The sequence below is a fragment of the Bombina bombina genome, chromosome 9, assembly GCF_027579735.1.
Source record: "Bombina bombina isolate aBomBom1 chromosome 9, aBomBom1.pri, whole genome shotgun sequence".
Classification (NCBI taxonomy): Eukaryota; Metazoa; Chordata; class Amphibia; order Anura; family Bombinatoridae; genus Bombina; species Bombina bombina.
In genome coordinates, this window is record NC_069507.1 from 223,045,745 (window position 1) to 223,065,324 (window position 19,580).

The 19,580-nt window shown below is 39.5% G+C and overlaps 1 protein-coding gene across 2 annotated transcripts in view; it reads left to right on the forward strand.

The window, feature by feature from the left end:
• Positions 1 to 19,580, forward strand: part of SFXN4 (sideroflexin 4) — an 83,991-nt gene that overhangs the window by 50,421 nt on the left and 13,990 nt on the right. Inside the window, exons 11-13 of one of the 2 annotated variants that reach the window (XM_053692667.1) lie at positions 6,431 to 6,546; positions 13,489 to 13,574; positions 13,943 to 14,060. In XM_053692667.1, the coding sequence (XP_053548642.1) occupies positions 6,431 to 6,546; positions 13,489 to 13,574; positions 13,943 to 14,060 (320 nt within the window). The remainder of the gene's footprint in view (positions 1 to 6,430; positions 6,547 to 13,488; positions 13,575 to 13,942; positions 14,061 to 19,580) is intronic. The other variant, XM_053692668.1, reaches the window with a different exon arrangement.

Genomic DNA, 19,580 nt, shown 5'->3' on the forward strand with positions numbered 1-19,580 from the left:
GGTTTGCTGTAACGCTAAGAGGTGCGAATAGGCTATTGTATGTGTCAGTTTTGGGAGACCTCCCAGTTTCTATTTTGAAAACAGGCAGTTAATACTCAAAGTCCTTTTGGGAGCTTTTCTGTTTAAAATGCATTTGCAGCGGCAAGTTTTTAACTACTTGCATATTGCATTGTGATCACACGAGAAACTCCGGTCCTAATTCAGCCAATATGCAAAATTAATTTTCGGGAGCTGATAGATTGTGATCAACCCCTTTATATTAAAATCTCAGGGTGTTTACTGTCCCTTTAATCAGTTGAGTACCAGAGTTTATAATAAGGGGATTAGGGGGATTAGGGGATGTGTGGCATTTAAGCCAAGTGTTGAATTAAACACTGTAATGTATATAAAATGTATTAAAATCTTATCACTTTATTTAACATATATGCAGCCAGACAAAAAAAGATGACTCTAATTGTAGATTGTAACATCACAACCACCTCTTTAATACTCCAACAAGAAATTAGAAACAAATAGGCCATGTGGCCAGGGGAGAGAGATGCAAAGGTGTAAACAGATATAGGGAAATAGTGAGAATCAGCAGTCATACATCCAAGTATCAGACACACTATGCGCTCAAAGGCGTCCTCCTGCCTGCACACTGCTTTGATTTAACAAAGTCAGCCGATTGCTATCTCAATCCCTATTGTTAATCCACCATCACATATACATGTATCTTAATAGTTCCCCATATAGGGTTAATGTGCTCAGTTTTGTTTCTCCTAATTCTACCAGCAACAGTAATCAGGATTGCTTATCCATAAACACGAAGGCTGTTAAGTAAAAACGAGAAACTGAGTAACAAAAGTATCAATGAAGTAAAAGGGAGAGATAGGTGCGCTAGGCCAAATAGATAACCAAACACCCCCTTAAAAAGACAAATATCCCTACAATTGTCTAAAATAAGAGAGAATAATACAGGTACTAAGGGAGGCGCTAAAAAGGCCAAAGGTATCAAGCACTTATAAAATTTAATAAAAACACATATACATACAATGTCATATATAAAAGGGGACATCTCCCCAAAACGAATACTACTATTTAATTAATTAAAATAATAAAAAATACAATTAATATAAATTCCCACAGATAAAAAACATACAGTCTGTATAGAGCAATCCCAATCAGTTTGTTATAATAAGGTCAGAGAGAAATGTCTTTTCTCCATATAAAAAGTAACTGAGTATACGGTCAGCGTTTCACTAGTCAAATACCACCAAGCTGCCAAAATGATAGACCAATTGCTGCCAAACAGTGTAAGTAGATAATTATATACTTGCAATTCCAAAGTCCTCTTACTGTGTAAGATATCACTTTAGCAAAACATTCAGCCGTGTACTTTACCAAATCCTTATACGTGAGGTGGATGTCTTTTCCCCTCGCCCGGTATTCACCTCGAGCGGGGCCGACTGAAACTTTCTGGCGTCTGACGTCACTGAAAGATGTTCCGGTTTAGGAGAAGAAGCCGATTCCTGCGCTTACTTCTATGACCTGTAGTCACGGTCCTCTCAGATGAGCCCTGCACTTAGTGCTTATAGCACGCAAGGGATTCGATACTGGGCAATGTGAATGATATCCCAGAATTGCTGCCAAACAAGATGATATACTCCTATTTAGGAGAAAATAGTTCCAAAATGTATAACCCGGGTTATTAAGTAGGATATGTGAATTGTTGTCACAGAAATAAAAACAACAACACTGCCAACACACACGACTCGTTTCGCCCTCCTATGGGCTTTATCAAGATAGTGGTGGCAAGTGTGAATGCCCTTATTTAAAGGGGTGTCTTTCAGTCTGATTGGTGGTGGTTTCAATTGGCAGAATTGCCTTAAGGTGGTATTTTGACTTTTAGTAGCAACTTCTTTTTAAGGTGGTATTTTGCTCTTCTGACCTTTTAAATGAAATCATACAATCTTGCTGTTACAGGGACCTCACAGTCATACCAGAAAAAGGATTGCAATAGATTAATAAATCGGTTATTCATAAATTAATAGTCATCCATCTTTAACGGGACTTCTATGTGTAATTGAAAAAGAGATACAAAATGAATTTATCACTACAAACTGGCTCAATGGCTTCCTATTAAATAGCTGTGTAAATATATCAAATGTGATTACATGAGTGTACCAAAAAATGTGCTAATAAAATTACATAAATCTCATAATAAAGTGTAAAATTAGTATATAATCTTACAAGTGAAAAAATATAATACCTATGTAAATGTAATATAATCTAAAATAATATATCATTCAAATAAAAAGGGGGAGAGATCTAATTCAGAATTAAGTCCCTTAGGATATAGAGTGTCATACTTATAAATATATTCTGCTTCCCTTATAAGGAGGGTTTTCTCGATATTACCACCTCTCCAATGATTGTTTATTTTAAGAATACCCCAATATTTTAAATCCCTAGTATTACCATGGTGAACTTCCTTAAAGTGCTTATATAAACGTGTGTCTTCTTTTTCTTTTTCTATACAGAGAAGGTGTTCTCTTATTCTATCCCGGAGACTCCTCTTGGTTTCTCCGAAATAGAATAAGTTGCATGTGCATTTCAATACATATATAATATTGCTACTAAAGTTGCTACTAAAAGTCAAAATACCACCTTAAGGCAATTCTGCCAATTGAAACCACCACCAATCAGACTGAAAGACACCCCTTTAAATAAGGGCATTCACACTTGCCACCACTATCTTGATAAAGCCCATAGGAGGGCGAAACGCGTCGTGTGTGTTGGCAGTGTTGTTGTTTTTATTTCTGTGACAACAATTCACATATCCTACTTAATAACCCGGGTTATACATTTTGGAACTATTTTCTCCTAAATAGGAGTATATCATCTTGTTTGGCAGCAATTCTGGGATATCATTCACATTGCCCAGTATCGAATCCCTTGCGTGCTATAAGCACTAAGTGCAGGGCTCATCTGAGAGGACCGTGACTACAGGTCATAGAAGTAAGCGCAGGAATCGGCTTCTTCTCCTAAACTGGAACATCTTTCAGTGACGTCAGACGCCAGAAAGTTTCAGTCGGCCCCGCTCGAGGTGAATACCGGGCGAGGGGAAAAGACATGCACCTCACGTATAAGGATTTGGTAAAGTACACGGCTGAATGTTTTGCTAAAGTGATATCTTACACAGTAAGAGGACTTTGGAATTGCAAGTATATAATTATCTACTTACACTGTTTGGCAGCAATTGGTCTATCATTTTGGCAGCTTGGTGGTATTTGACTAGTGAAACGCTGACTGTATACTCAGTTACTTTTTATATGGAGAAAAGACATTTCTCTCTGACCTTATTATAACGAACTGATTGGGATTGCTCTATACAGACTGTATGTTTTTTATCTGTGGGAATTTATATCAATTGTATTTTTTAGTATTTTAATTAATTAAATAGTAGTATTCGTTTTGGGGAGACGTCCCCTTTTATATATGACATTGTATGTATATGTGTTTTTATTAAATTTTATAAGTGCTTGATACCTTTGGCTTTTTTAGCGCCTCCCTTAGTACCTGTATTATTCTAACAAAAGTATCAATCCTAACTAAGATAGTTAATAGGTATCCGTGGAGCAATATTGTGAAACCACTAACCACTGCGTTACCAAACAGACTCCCACTTGCCCCGCCCACCGATGCGTTTCCGTCACTAGTACGTGACTTCGTCAGGGCATACCAGAGTTTACTTGATTGAAAGCTACTAGATGATATTGATATGAGCATTGTTGCAATACTTACAACGGGGGTCTGCTGTAGAATTAGCAACAACAAAAAAAGCAGCACTTAAACATGTATTTGCCTGAAACAAATATGAAGTAAAAGCTTATTAAAGTGATGGTAAATCCTAGGGTTTCTGAAACCCTAGGATTTAGCATTGGAACAAATAAAGGGGACTTTCAGTCATGAAGTATAAAATACTTCATGCTGAAAGCTCCTTTATTTGTTTGCAGCGTTCACCGCACTGAGCTGCTCAGGCAGCCCTCTAAAGAAGGCTGTTTGGCTGAGAGGTGACATTTCCACCTCTTAGCCAATAGCCATGCGGGAAATCCGGCAGCAGCCGGCACCAAGACGGATTTCCCGCATGGCTATTGGCTAAGAGGTGGAAATGTCACCTCTCAGCCAAATAGCGTTCTTCAGTGGGCTGCCTGAGCAGCTTAGTGCAGCATACGCTGCAAACAAATAAAGGAGCTTTCTGCATGAAGTCTTTTATACTTCATGACTGAAAGTCCCCTCAATGGTAAATCCTAGCGTTTCAGAAACCCTAGGATTTATAATCAATTTAAATCTAAATGTATTTGTATAATTTGTACACATGCTACTAATGTTCATTAGCTTATAGCTACCTGCTGTTATAATTAGAAGGATGTACCTATCAACCAGTCCGTTATAACAGGAAGTACATATTAGCCAATTAGCATTAGTAGGAAGTTTTTATAAGCTAATGAGCATTAGTAGGACATACCTATTAGCCAATGAGCATTAGTACAACATACCTATTAGCCAATGAGCATTAGTAGGACATACCTATTAGCCAATGAGCATTAGTAGAACATACCTATTTGCCAATGAGCATTAGTAGGACATACCTATTAGCCAATGAGCATTAGTAGGTAGTTTTTATAAGCTAATGAGCATTAATAGGACATACCTATTAGCCAATGAGCTTTAGTAGAACATACCTATTAGCCAATGAGCATTAGTAGGAAATACCTATTTTCCAATGAACATTAGTACAACATACCTATTAGCCAATGAGGATTAGTAGAACATACCTATTAGCCAATGAGCATTAGTAGGACATACCTATTAGCCAATGAGCATTAGTAGAACATACCTATTAGCCAATGAGCAAGAGTAGAACATACCTATTAGCCAATGAGCATTAGTAGGACATACCTATTAGGCAATGAGCATTAGTAGAACATACCTATTAGCCAATGAGCAAGAGTAGAACATACCTATTAGCCAATGAGCATTAGTAGGACATACCTATTAGGCAATGAGCATTAGTAGAACATACCTATTAGCCAATGAGCATTAGTAGAACATACCTATTAGCCAATGAGCAAGAGTAGAACATACCTATTAGCCAATGAGCATTAGTAGGACATACCTATTAGGCAATGAGCAAGAGTAGAACATACCTATTAGCCAATGAGCAAGAGTAGAACATACCTATTAGCCAATGAGCATTAGTAGGACATACCTATTAGGCAATGAGCATTAGTAGAACTTACCTATTAGCCAATGAGCATTAGTAGGACATACCTATTAGCCAATGAGCAAGAGTAGAACATACCTATTAGCCAATGAGCAAGAGTAAAACATACCTATTAGCCAATGAGCATTAGTAGGACATACCTATTAGCCAATGAGCAAGAGGAAGTAGCTTTCAGCCAATGAGCATTAGTAGGTCATTTTTATAAGCTAATGAGTATTAGTAGGACATACCTATTAGCCAATGAGCATTAGTAGGACATACCTATTAGCCAGTGAGTATTAGTAGGACATACCTATTAGCCAATGAGCATTAGTAGAACATACCTATTAGCCAGTGAGTATTAGTAGGACATACCGATTAGCCAATGAGCAAGAGTAGAACATACCTATTACATACGTATTAGCCAATGAGCATTAGTAGGAAGTACACTGCTGATACAGTTTTAACTTCTATTATTTCTTCATGAAAAACTTTAAACTTTCATGATTCAGACAGAGCATACAATTTTAAACAACTTTCCAATTCCTACTAATGCCCATTGGCTAATTCAGAAATGCAAGGAATGCCCCTTAGTGAGATATAGCAAAAATCTGCCTGGTAGGCTCCTCCAAATAAGTCAAGTGGTGAGTGGAGTTTGATAATGAAAACCAGTTTCTTTCAGGGTTTCTTTCACACTCACCTTAAGTTTGTATATTGAAAAAACAGTTCCAGCAAAAAAGGTGTTAATGCAATAAAACATTTTCAAACTCAACCAGTATGTTAGTTAATTGCAAGACAACAGCAAAATATGGTACTTACAATGTGTTTACTGTCCCTTTTAATCTGTTAGGCTTTTGGCAGTGTGGGGTGACTTTACAGAGAGCGCCTCTGACATAACGTGTGAGATCAGCTGTGGTTATTTTAGAGGATCAGATATGTTGATGAATTGGAAATTATAACATCCCTATAAAAACGGTTGTTGTTTTTTAAACTGTTTACGGTTATGTTACTTTAGTGACCAGATAACTGGGTGAGTGCCTGGTTACCCATTTATTTGAGTTATTACCATTTTATTATATCTGTTCCCGGCTGTCCCTTAATTTCCCTCTTTAGCAATAATATGTCTTATTGTGTTTATTACACATTGTTTATATGAAAAATTTCGTTTTTTTCCGTTAACAGCTTTTCTGAGTGCTCTTAATGTACTGTTTGTGAGAATGCCAGAGATTGAGCACGGAATAGAGGTGCGGGACAAGGCTGGAAACATTATTGGAGTGTCTCACCATGCAGGAGAAAAGGTACAATGAGATTGTTTTAACACTCACATCTGGTGCATACCAGTCACAGGGTGCACTAGTGTCTGGCTATAAGAGAACCCAACAGGCCAGGGTGTAAAATGCTGCCTGTTGGAGCACAAATGTACTAATCAGCACTCCGGGCCCCTAATAGCGATGCACTCAAATGATTTCCTACTTTGAATGGGGGTGTATTTTGGTTCAGTGGTGCCCAAGCCTCATTCTTAAAGGGACATAAAAACATAATTTATGCTTACCTGATAAATGTATTTCTCTTGTAGTGTATCCAGTCCACGGATCATCCATTACTTGTGGGATATTCTCCTTCCCAACAGGAAGTTGCAAGAGGATCACCCACAGCAGAGCTGCTATATAGCTCCTCCCCTCACTGCCATATCCAGTCATTCGACCGAAACAAGACGAGAAAGGAGAAACCATAGGGTGCAGTGGTGACTGTAGTTTAATTAAAATTTAGACCTGCCTTAAAAGGACAGGGCGGGCCGTGGACTGGATACCACTACAAGAGAAATAAATTTATCAGGTAAGCATAAATTATGTTTTCTCTTGTTAAGTGTATCCAGTCCACGGATCATCCATTACTTGTGGGATACCAATACCAAAGCTAAAGTACACGGATGATGGGAGGGACAAGGCAGGAACTTAAACAGAAGGAACCACTGCCTGTAGAACCTTTCTCCCAAAAGCAGCCTCCGAAGAAGCAAAAGTGTCAAATTTGTAAAATTTTGAAAAGGTGTGAAGCGAAGACCAAGTCGCAGCCTTGCAAATCTGTTCAACAGAGGCCTCATTTTTAAAGGCCCAGGTGGAAGCCACAGCTCTAGTAGAATGAGCTGTAATCCTTTCAGGGGGCTGCTGTCCAGCAGTCTCATAGGCTAAGCGTATTATGCTCCGAAGCCAAAAGGAGAGAGAGGTTGCCGAAGCTTTTTGACCTCTCCTCTGTCCAGAGTAAACGACAAACAGGGCAGATGTTTGACGAAAATCTTTAGTAGCCTGTAAGTAAAACTTCAAGGCACGGACTATGTCCAGATTATGCAAAAAGACGTTCCTTCTTTGAAGAAGGATTAGGACACAATGATGGAACAACAATCTCTTGATTGATATTCCTGTTAGAAACCACCTTAGGTAAAAACCCAGGTTTGGTACGCAGAACTACCTTGTCTGAATGAAAAATCAGTTAAGGAGAATCACAATGTAAGGCAGATAACTCAGAGACTCTTCGAGCCGAGGAAATAGCCATCAAAAACAGAACTTTCCAAGATAAAAGTTTAATATCAATGGAATGATGGGGTTCAAACGGAACTCCCTGAAGAACTTTAAGAACCAAGTTTAAGCTACACGGGGGAGCAACAGTTTTAAACACAGGCTTAATCCTAACCAAAGCCTGACAAAATGCCTGGACGTCTAGAACTTCTGCCAGACGCTTGTGCAAAAGAATAGACAGAGCAGAGATCTGTCCTTTTAAAGAACTAGCTGATAAGCCTTTGTCCAAACCCTCTTGGAGAAAGGACAATATCCTAGGAATCCTAACCTTACTCCATGAGTAACTCTTGGATTCACACCAATAAAGATATTTACGCCATATCTTATGGTAGATTTTCCTGGTGACAGGCTTCCGAGCCTGTATTAAGGTATCAATGACTGACTCGGAGAAGCCACGCCTTGATAGAATCAAGCGTTCAATCTCCATGCAGTCAGTCTCAGAGAAAGTAGATTTGGATGATTGAAAGGACCTTGTATTAGAAGGTCCTGCCTCAGAGGCAGAGTCCATGGTGGAAGAGATGACATGTCCACTAGGTCTGCATACCAGGTCCTGTGTGGCCACGCAGGCGTTATCAGAATCACAGATGCTCTCTCCTGTTTGATTTTGGCAATCAGTCGAGGGAGCAGAGGAAACGGTGGAAACACATAGGCCAGGTTGAAGAACCAAGGAGCTGCTAGAGCATCTATCAGCGTTTCTCCCGGGTCCCTGGACCTGGATCCGTAACAAGGAAGCTTTGTGTTCTGGCGAGACGCCATGAGATCCAGTTCTGGTTTGCCCCAACGATGGACCAGTTGAGCAAACACCTCCGGATGGAGTTCCCACTCCCCCGGATGAAAAGTCTGATGACTTAGAAAATCCGCCTCCCAGTTCTCTACGCCTTGGATGTGGATCGCTGACAGGTGGCAAGAGTGAGACTCTGCCCAGCGAATTATCTTTGAGACTTCTAACATCGCTAGGGAACTCCTGGTTCCCCCTTGATGGTTGATGTAAGCCACAGTCGTGATGTTGTCCGACTGAAATCTGATGAACCTCAGTGTTGCTAACTGAGGCCAAGCTAGAAGAGCATTGAATATTGCTCTTAACTCCAGAATATTTATTGGGAGGAGTTTCTCCTCCTGAGTCCACGATCCCTGAGCCTTCAGGGAGTTCCAGACTGCGCCCCAACCTAGAAGGCTGGCATCTGTTGTTACAATCGTCCAATCTGGCCTGCGAAAGGTCATACCCTTGGACAGATGGACCCGAGAAAGCCACCAGAGAAGAGAATCTCTGGTCTCTTGATCCAGATTTAGTAGAGGGGACAAATCTGAGTAACCCCCATTCCACTGACTTAGCATGCATAATTGCAGCGGTCTGAGATGCAGGCGCGCAAATGGCACTATGTCCATTGCCGCTACCATTAAGCCGATTACTTCCATGCACTGAGCCACTGACGGGCGTGGAATGGAATGAAGGACACGGCAAGCATTTAGAAGTTTTGATAACCTGGACTCCGTCAGGTAAATTTTCATCTCTACAGAATCTATAAGAGTCCCTAGGAAGGAGACTCTTGTGAGTGGTGATAGAGAACTCTTTTCCACGTTCACTTTCCACCCATGCAACCTCAGAAATGCCAGAACTATCTCTGTATGAGACTTGGCAATTTGAAAGCTTGACGCCTGTATCAGGATGTCGTCAAGATACGAAGCCACCGTTATGCCTCGCAGTCTTAGAACCGCCAGAAGTGAGCCCAGAACCTTTGTAAAAATTCTCGGGGCAGTGGCCAACCCGAAGGGAAGAGCTACAAATTGGTAATGCCTGTCTAGAAAGGCAAACCTTAGGAACCGATGATGATCTTTGTGAATCGGTATGTGAAGGTAGGCATCCTTTAAGTCCACTGTGTTCATGTACTGACCCTCTTGGATCATGGGTAGGATGGTCCGAATAGTTTCCATTTTGAATGATGGAACTCTGAGGAATTTGTTTAAGATCTTTAGATCCAAGATTGGTCTGAAGGTTCCCTCTTTCTTAGGAACCACAAACAGATTTGAATAAAATCCCTGTCCTTGTTCCGTCCGCGGAACTGGATGGATCACTCCCATTACTAGGAGGTCTTGCACACAGCTTAGGAATGCCTCTTTCTTTATCTGGTTTGATGATAACCTTGAAAGATTAAATCTCCCTTGTGGAGGAGAGGCTTTGAAGTCCAGAAGATATCCCTGAGATATGATCTCCAACGCCCAGGGATCCTGAACATCTCTTGCCCACGCCTGGGCGAAGAGAGAAAGTCTGCCCCCCACTAGATCCGTTTCCGGATAGGGGGCCGTTCCTTCATGCTGTCTTGGGGGCAGCAGCAGGCTTCCTGGCCTGCTTGCCCTTGTTCCAGGACTGGTTAGGTTTCCAGGCCTGTCTGGAATGAGCAACAGTTCCCTCTTGTTTTGAAGCGGAGGAAGTTGATGCTGCTCCTGCCTTGAAATTTCTAAAGGCACGAAAATTAGACTGTTTGGCCTTTGATTTGGCCCTGTCCTGAGGAAGGGTATGACCCTTGCCTCCAGTAATGTCAGCAATAATTTCCTTCAAGCCAGGCCCGAATAAGGTCTGCCACCTTGAAAGGAATGTTGAGTAATTTAGACTTTGAAGTCACGTCAGCTGACCAGGATTTAAGCCATAGCGCCCTACGCGCTTGGATGGCGAATCCGGAATTCTTAGCCGTTAGTTTAGTCAAATGAACAATGGCATCAGAAACAAATGAGTTAGCTAGCTTAAGCGTTCTAAGCTTGTCAATAATTTCATTCAATGGAGCTGTCTGGATGGCCTCTTCCAGGGCCTCAAACCAGAATGCCGCCGCAGCAGTGACAGGCGCAATGCATGCAAGGGGCTGTAAAATAAAACCTTGTTGAATAAACATTTTCTTAAGGTAACCCTCCAATTTTTTATCCATTGGATCTGAAAAAGCACAACTGTCCTCAACCGGGATAGTGGTACGCTTTGCTAAAGTAGAAACTGCTCCCTCCACCTTAGGGACCGTCTGCCATAAGTCCCGTGTAGTGGCGTCTATTGGAAACATTTTTCTAAATATAGGAGGTGGGGAAAAGGGCACACCGGGTCTATCCCACTCCTTGCTAATAATTTCTGTAAGCCTTTTAGGTATAGGAAAAACGTCAGTACACACTGGCACCGCATAGTATCTATCCAGCCTACACAATTTCTCTGGAATTGCAACTGTGTTAGTCATTCAGAGCAGCTTATACCTCCCCAAGCAATACACGGAGGTTCTCAAGCTTAAATTTAAAATTAGAAATCTCTGAATCAGGTTTCCCCGAGTCAGAGATGTCACCCACAGACTGAAGCTCTCCGTCCTCATGTTCTGCATACTGTGACGCAGTATCAGACATGGCTCTAACAGCATTTGCGCGCTCTGTATCTCTCCTAACCCCAGAGCTATCGCGCTTGCCTCTTAATTCAGGCAATCTAGATAATACCTCTGACAGGGTATTATTCATGATTGCAGCCATGTCCTGCAAGGTAATCGCTATGGGCGTCCCTGATGTAATTGGCGCCATATTAGCGTGCGTCCCCTGAGCGAGAGGCGAAGGGTCTGACACGTGGGGAGAGTTAGTCGGCATAACTTCCCCCTCGACAGAACCCTCTGGTGATAATTCTTTTATAGATAAAGACTGGTCTTTACTGTTTAAGGTGAAATCAATACATTTAGTACACATTCTCCTATGGGGCTCCACCATGGCTTTCAAACATAATGAACAAGTAGGTTCCTCTGTGTCAGACATGTTTAAACAGACTAGCAATGAGACTAGCAAGCTTGGAAAACACTTTAAAACAAGTTTACAAGCAATATAAAAAATGTTACTGCACCTTTAAGAAACACAAATTTTCCCAAATTTTTAAATAACAGTGAAAAAATGCAGTTACACTAACGAAATTTTTACAGTGTATGTAATAAGTTAGCAGAGCATTGCACCCACTTGCAAATGGATGATTAACCCCTTAATACCAAAAACGGAATAACAAATGACAAAAATGTTTTTTAAACAGTCACAACTGCCACAGCTCTACTGTGGCTTTTTACCTCCCTCAATACGACTTTTGAAGCCTTTTGAGCCCTTCAGATAAGTCCTGGAACATGCAGGAAGAAGCTGGATGTCTGTGTCTGTAATTTTTGCTGTCCAAAAAAACGCCAAAATAGGCCCCTCCCACTCATATTACAACAGTGGGAAGCCTCAGGGAACTGTTTCTAGGCAAAATTCAAGCCAGCCATGTGGAAAAAACTAGGCCCCAATAAGTTGTATCACCAAACATATGTAAAAAACGATTAAACATGCCAGCAAACGTTTTAAAATACACTTTTATAAGAGTATGTATCTCTATTAATAAGCCTGATACCAGTCGCTATCACTGCATTTAAGGCTTTACTTACATTACTTCGGTATCAGCAGCATTTTCTAGCAAATTCCATCCCTAGAAAAATATTTTAACTGCACCTACCTTATTGCAGGAAAACCTGCACGCTATTCCCCCTCTGAAGTTACCTCACTCCTCAGAATATGTGAGAACAGCAAAGGATCTTAGTTACTTCTGCTAAGATCATAGAAAACGCAGGCAGATTCTTCTTCTAAATACTGCCTGAGATAAACAGTATACTCCGGTACCATTTAAAAATAACAAACTTTTGATTGAAGAAATAAACTAAGTATAAAACACCACAGTCCTCTTACGACCTCCATCTTAGTTGAGAGTTGCAAGAGAATGACTGGATATGGCAGTGAGGGGAGGAGCTATATAGCAGCTCTGCTGTGGGTGATCCTCTTGCAACTTCCTGTTGGGAAGGAGAATATCCCACAAGTAATGGATGATCCGTGGACTGGATACACTTAACAAGAGAAAATAATATATTTACTATAATGAATTGGTTCATTGTCCCTTGGAGAACTACGGAACCGTGAAGTTACATTGTACTTGCAGTACCATACGATACCTAAAGTTTATGACCTAGTTTTTAACTTTGGACAGTTCATGGTCATCTTTGTCTTGCACGTCCCAGTAAAGATTTCTAACTTCTGTTTTAGTGCTGCATTTGGGTACAGAGGTTTTCCTTTTCAGTATCCAGGATAGTAGGTGTTTTACGTCATTGTTTATGGGTCTTTGGCACAATGCATGTTTGGTCAGGGCATACAACAATGATCAAGCCATACAAAGCTAACAATGTTACTCTTGTGTTCTCAAAACAAATATTTGCACCAGATTATTATTGAATGCTAGAATATAAGAATATTGCTATAAAATATATATTCCATATGTAACTTAAAGAGATGAAAAACAGCCCGTTTAATTGTTCTAATAAGAAAAACATTAAGCAGTGGGTTATACTTAAAATAAATCATTATAGTTTGTATTATTCATCATATAAAAACTATGTTACCTTTTATTTAGTTTTTTAACTCAATTTGTGCAGGGTCCATTACTTCCTTCAGGGGGCTGTGATCTCAACAGGAAGGCAAAGGAGGAGCTTTTTCTTTGAAGTGGTTGCTAGTTGACACCTGCACTTGCTCCATTTTCTTGTCCATGCTCAGTGAGAACTTTGGCTACATAAATCATGTGATAGTAGAACTTAAGTTTTTCTAAGGTCTCATTTTGCAATAAAACAAGTATATTGTTTGCTGATTTTCTTGCAGGCTGTGAAGGAAACTGCCGTATCCAGAATGGCACTTGTTGGTGTCACCTCTCTAATGCCAATGTTGCTGCATTTCGTTTTCCAGAGGTGAGAAACATTTTAACGGCTTCAATACTGTGCTGCTTCTATAGAGACCATATTAAAGGTCACTATGAAGTTTTTATGTTCGTGTATTTCCCTTTTATGGGCGATCGGATCTTACATGTTCTTTTACTCCAGGATGTGAACACATTTATAAAAAATGTAAAAACTAACGAGAATACTGAGTATTCAGTTATAAAACTTATTAGGAGCCATGGAATTATTTTATATATAATTTGTATGTAAAGGTTTCCAAAGAATTATAAGCCAGGCCTAAAAATATTAGGTGCCATAGCTTTAGGAGTCTACATTGACCCACTGTTTGTCAGGATGAATTGTACGGCACAGCTGAGTCTAACTGCTTCTCTCTATAGCTCGCATTTCATACTTAGGAATCCGCTGGCTTTAACTCCCATCACAAACCTGACTACAGCTCTGGTTTTCGGTGCAATGATCCCGGTCTCTTTTAGTATTTTCCCACAGCATGGAAAGGTGAGACAAATAATTATTATATGTATGCAAAATAAAAAGCAATGCACTTGTTTGCAAATGTAATTTGGTACTAAATAACAACATACAGTATGTGTTTCTCTGCTTTTTCTCTTTTCTTTGTATAATTAAATGAATCTGTAAGACGATAGCTTTAAAATGTTTGCTGGCCTTTCATACTTGAAAAAAGGGTAAAGGGATAGTCTGCTCTAACATTTCTATTGTTTAAAAAGATAGATAATTCCTTTATTACCCATTTCTCAGTTTTTCACAGCCAACATGGTTTTATCAATATAGTGTTTACCTCTGTGATTACCTTGTATCTAAGCCTCTTCTGACAGTCCCCTGATCACATGACTTTTATTATTATCTATTGACTTGCATGTTATCCAATTAGTGCTGTGTCCTGCATAACTCCATGGGAGAGAGCACAATGTTATCTATATGGCCCACATAAATTAGAAGTGCTTTGTTTTGAAAAGCTAATAAAGCATGTGATGTCTGTAGTGACTTAGAAACTTAGAGGTTTAAGTGTTATAAAGTATATTAATATAACAATGTTGGTTGTGCACAGCTGGGGAATTGCATAGTTATCTATCTTTTTAAAGAGGAAGTGCAACTAATACCTAGGTATCTATTGCTGACTGGCAACTCCCATTACCAGGGCCGCCATCAGGGGGTGACAGGGGTGACTCCTGTCAGGGGCCCCATGGGCCTAGGGGGCCCCATGAGGCAAGAACTAAAAAAAAAAAATTTTTTTTGGCAGCCACCATTGGGTACTACAGCAGAGTGCTAATTGAGCATGGGAAATGTTATTACAAGGAGTAAAGTATTAGCATTTGAGAGGATTTCTGAGTGTGCACTCAACCACTATGCACAGTGTGAGACAGACTTGGCATTTTGTTTGTACAGTGTGTGCCTGAGTCAGACGGCAGATCACTTTAATTTGCAGAGGAGGTAGGACTTACTTAGCAAATGTTTTTTTTATTTCTTTGTGTAATTTCAGATTGTAACTTCAGTGTGGTAGTAGTTGTATGGTGGGGCCAGGTGTCCATAAAAACACATTTTTAGCAGCAGTGTATTTATGATTATTTGACAATACTGTTGAATTTCTATATTTAAAACCATGCGGAAATGTTTCCTCCTATATATATTACATTCCAGTTTACTGCCCCTTTATGCAATGACTTTCCAGATGCAAGGAGGCATTTTATCTAAGATGTTTACATCTACATAACATGTTATACTCTCAGACTAAGATTGCTCAGTGTTTGAAATGAGACAGGTTAACTTAAAACTGTTTTGTTTACACTACAGCTAACTTAATTTTGAAATACATACCAACATGCCTAAATCCTGCATTTTGTGGTATGAGTACCACAGCTTATGGTTCCACCAAGACCATATAGAGTACAGCATTTTTAAAATCCATACGTACAGCTGACAGATAGGAACATTTGTACACTATATTTGAAGTGGTGCTCTTGGTTGGGGAAAATTGGGAAAAATCAAACATATGTTAACCTTTTTTAAAAGTACTTTTCGTCATCTAGCCATCTACCCAGATCATTATTGTACAATTTTGAATTCACAGAATTATTTTTGTTTGCACATTTAGAAATATGATTCTTTAAAAAGTGATCTCTTAATTTCTGCAATTTTTTTTATCATGCATGTCACACACTGTTGATTTAGGGGATGCAAGGTGCATAAATGTTTCCTCCTGTGAGTGTTTCTGTGGGTGTCTGTGTTTATGTCTTTGTGCTTTGGTTTGTGTCTCTATGAGTGTGTGTGTATTTTTTTTGTGTGGGTCGCTCTCTGAGGGTGGATGTGTATCTCTTTGTGCATTTTCTGTGTATCTCTTTGTGCATTTTCTGTGGATGTCTGTGAGGGTGTGTGCATATGTCTTTGAGCTTTTTCTATGGGGGTCTCTGTGAGGGTGTGTGTATGTTTGTCTTTGTGTATTTATTTTCGTTGGATGCCTCTGTGAGGGTGGGTGTGTATGTCTGTGTTTTCTGTGGATATCTCTGTGAGGGTGTGTGTGTGTGTATGTATGTATGTCTGTGATTTCTGTGGATGTCTCTGTGGGGGTGTGTGTTTTCTGTGGGTGTCTCTCTGAGGGTGTGTGTATGTCCTTGTGTGTTTTCTGTGGATGTCTCAGTGAGGGTGTGTGTATGTATGTCTATCTATCTGGGTTTTATGTGGTTGTCTCTCTGTGTGTGTGTATGTCTTTGTGTGTTTTCTGTGGGTGTCTCTGTGTGTGTGTGTGTATGTCTTTGTGTGACTTCTGAGGCTGTCTCTGTCGGTGTTTCTTTGGGTGTATGTGCAAGTTTGAGTTTGTGTGTGTGTCCATTGTCTGTTCCTTTTTAGGACATTTTGACCTTACTACTGATTATTCTCATCTTTCTACAGACTTTGAGACTAATGAGACCTTTCCGGAAGTCACCAATCTACCATTTAACCTTTAAATGATTGTTTCAGGGCCCTTCCTTTCAGCCACTGCATGCCGTTGACATCATTTAGTTGGCATCTTCCTTTACAAAAAGATAATCAGAACTGCATATTTTGTTTTCTAAATCTCCTTTTTTTTACAAAACTGTAGTTTACCTCATTACTTGTCAGGTCAATGTAAACAAGTGCTGAGTGTCTGTGTCTGAGTGTGTTTCTAGAGTGTCTATATGTGAATCCTTGTGTGTGTGTGTGTGTGTTTCAGTGTATGAGTGTGTCTGTGTGTTTGTATGTTACTACCTTTACAACATTTCCAAGTTTAAATAGACACTTAAGAATAAAGTGCATATACGTTTTAGTCACTTGGTTGGAAGTGGAATTACAGTGGATGACTGTTACTGAGAGTTTTGCATCAGGGTCAAATTTATCATCCCAGCCCACAGAAGTTAAAGGGACACCCATATTTTCTTTGCAGCATTGTATGGGGCATGTACCGATCATATAGTGTAGCTGTTTCTATCTATGAAAAATAAAGGCTAGTATAGTTTATATTAATCCGATCTTTACTGTTTTTGGGTTACTTTCCAAGTCCTTGTTTTTTAGAAGAATACGTTAGGCAACTTCGGCCGCACATCCATATGCGCGCAACCGAGACCCGTTAATGAAGAGCTCACCTGAAGCACTGTGCACGGCGTCCATATAAGCGCTGTCGTGTATAATTCCTCATTTTTGTGCTGCACTGATTGTGGGACCGGACCTGGTACAGCAGTTTTGTAGTTACTCTGTCAACTGGCTTTGAACACAAGCCAAGCACCAACCCTAAAAATATGCATCCATTTTAAAAGAGCAGCTTTCTTAATCTCATTGAATCCCATTGATTGACTGACGCGCTGTGACAGAAGCTGTTTAGTGTAATGCATGTGAATGAAGTGCAGCTTTTTCATTTGTACACACTGTATATATGAAAATTAAGTGTACATATGAAAAAACTGCACTTCATTCACATGCATTACGCTAAACAGCTTCTGTCACAGCGCGTCAGTCAATCTGGGATTCAGTCAGTATCGGCTTCAAAAAATGAGAGCTGCAAAGTCTGCAAAGACATTATACATCTATATTTTATTGTCATCATTGTAAGGGACATGTATTGTTGTATGTCAGTGAGTCAATCTGGGATTCAATGCATATGCGGGAAACAATGCTGTGCACGGGCGAGCGAGCTGTGCACGTAAGGGCTGGTGCATGCGCATATTGAAAGGGGAAACTTCGTCCGACAATTAACATATGCGACCTTATTGGTCGATAGACGATATGCAGGCATTAGTATACTGTTCGTTAGCTCTGCCCTTCTATGAAGGAAGAGCATTATGGCGACGGACAGAGGGTGGTTGTGTAAGTCTAAATTTTAAATTTACCGCTGTTTAATTAACTGTTTTTGATTACATTGGGACATATTAACTAATTTATATTAAATGTATCCATTACCTTTTTTGAGTGCATAATGGTCCTTTAATGTTGGTGGCAAGGTTATTAAATGGTCAAGCTTGCAGCAACTAATACACTGTGACTTAAAGGGAAACTAAACCCACATTTTTTTTCCTGATTCAAGTAGAGAATACAACTTTAAACAACATTCCAATTTACTTCTATTATCTAATTTGCTTCATTCTTTAGATATCCTTTGTTAAAGAAATAGCAATGGACATGAGTGAGCCAATCACACAAGGCATCTATGTACAGCAACCAATCAGCAGCTACTGAGCCTATCTAGATATGCTTTTTTAGCAGGGTATATCAAGAGAATGAAGCAAATTAAATAATAGAAGTAAATTAGAAAGTTGTTTAAAATGGCATGCTCTTTCTAAATCATGAAAGAAAAAAATTGGGTTTCATGTCCCTTTAAAGAGATATGAAACCCAAAAAAAGGTTCTTTTGTGATTCAGACCAAGCATACAATTTTATAAAAAAATTGCTTTGTTCCCATGGTATTCTTTGTTGAAGAATTACCTAGGTAGGTGTCTGGAGCACTACATGGTAGGAAATGGTGCTGCCATCTAGTGCTCATAGAAATTAATAACAGTCTTGCAAAACTGCTGCCATATAGTGCTCAAGAAATGTGCACGCTCCAGAGCATACATCCCTGCTTTTCAACAAAAGATACCAAGAGAAAGAAGAAAATTTCACCTGCCAGTATGTACTTGGGTTAAAAGGACAGTCTACTTCAGAATTTCTGTTGTTTAGAAAGATAGATAACCGCTTTATTACCCATTCCCCAGTTTTGCATAACCAACACTGTTATATTAATACACTTTTTACCTCTGTGATTACCTGGTATCTAAGCTTCTGCAAACTGCCCCTTATTTCTGTTATTTTGACACTTTAATTTTAGCCAATCAGTGCCAACTCGTGTAACTCCACGAGCTTGAGCACAATGTTATCTATATGGCACACATGAACTAATGCCCTCTAGCTGTGAAAACTGTCAAATGCGTTCAAGGGCTTAGAAATCAGCATATGAGTCTACCTAGGTTTAGCTTTTAACAAAGAATACCAAGAGAACAAATCAAATTTGACGATAAAAGTAAATTGGAAAGTTGCCTAAAATGATATGCCCTATCTGAATTATGAAAGTTTAATTGTGACTAGATTGTCCCTTTAATTGTGTTCTTTTCTCTTCTGTTTGATACATATGCAATTGGATTTATATGAGTGTTGTTTTTGGAGCTTGACTTCTCCTTGAATTATTTGTACAATAATTGTAGGTATTCACCAAGTGAGAGATTGAGCCCATTCAATACCTACGTTTGTGGGTACAAAGGTTTACTAAGTCTATTTTTGCTCTGTTGATGGAAATCTCTATAATTGGGGATTGTGTATCTTCATATTTATATTAGCATCATGAACTGCGCTAAGTACTCTGTGCATACTGTGTGATACCTTCTATTTATCTATTAAAGGGACACTAAAACCAATTTTTTTCTTTCATGATTCAGCTAGAGCAGCAATTTTAAGCAACTTTCTAATTTACTCCTATTATCAAATTTTCTTCGTTCTCTTGCTATCTTTATTTAAAAA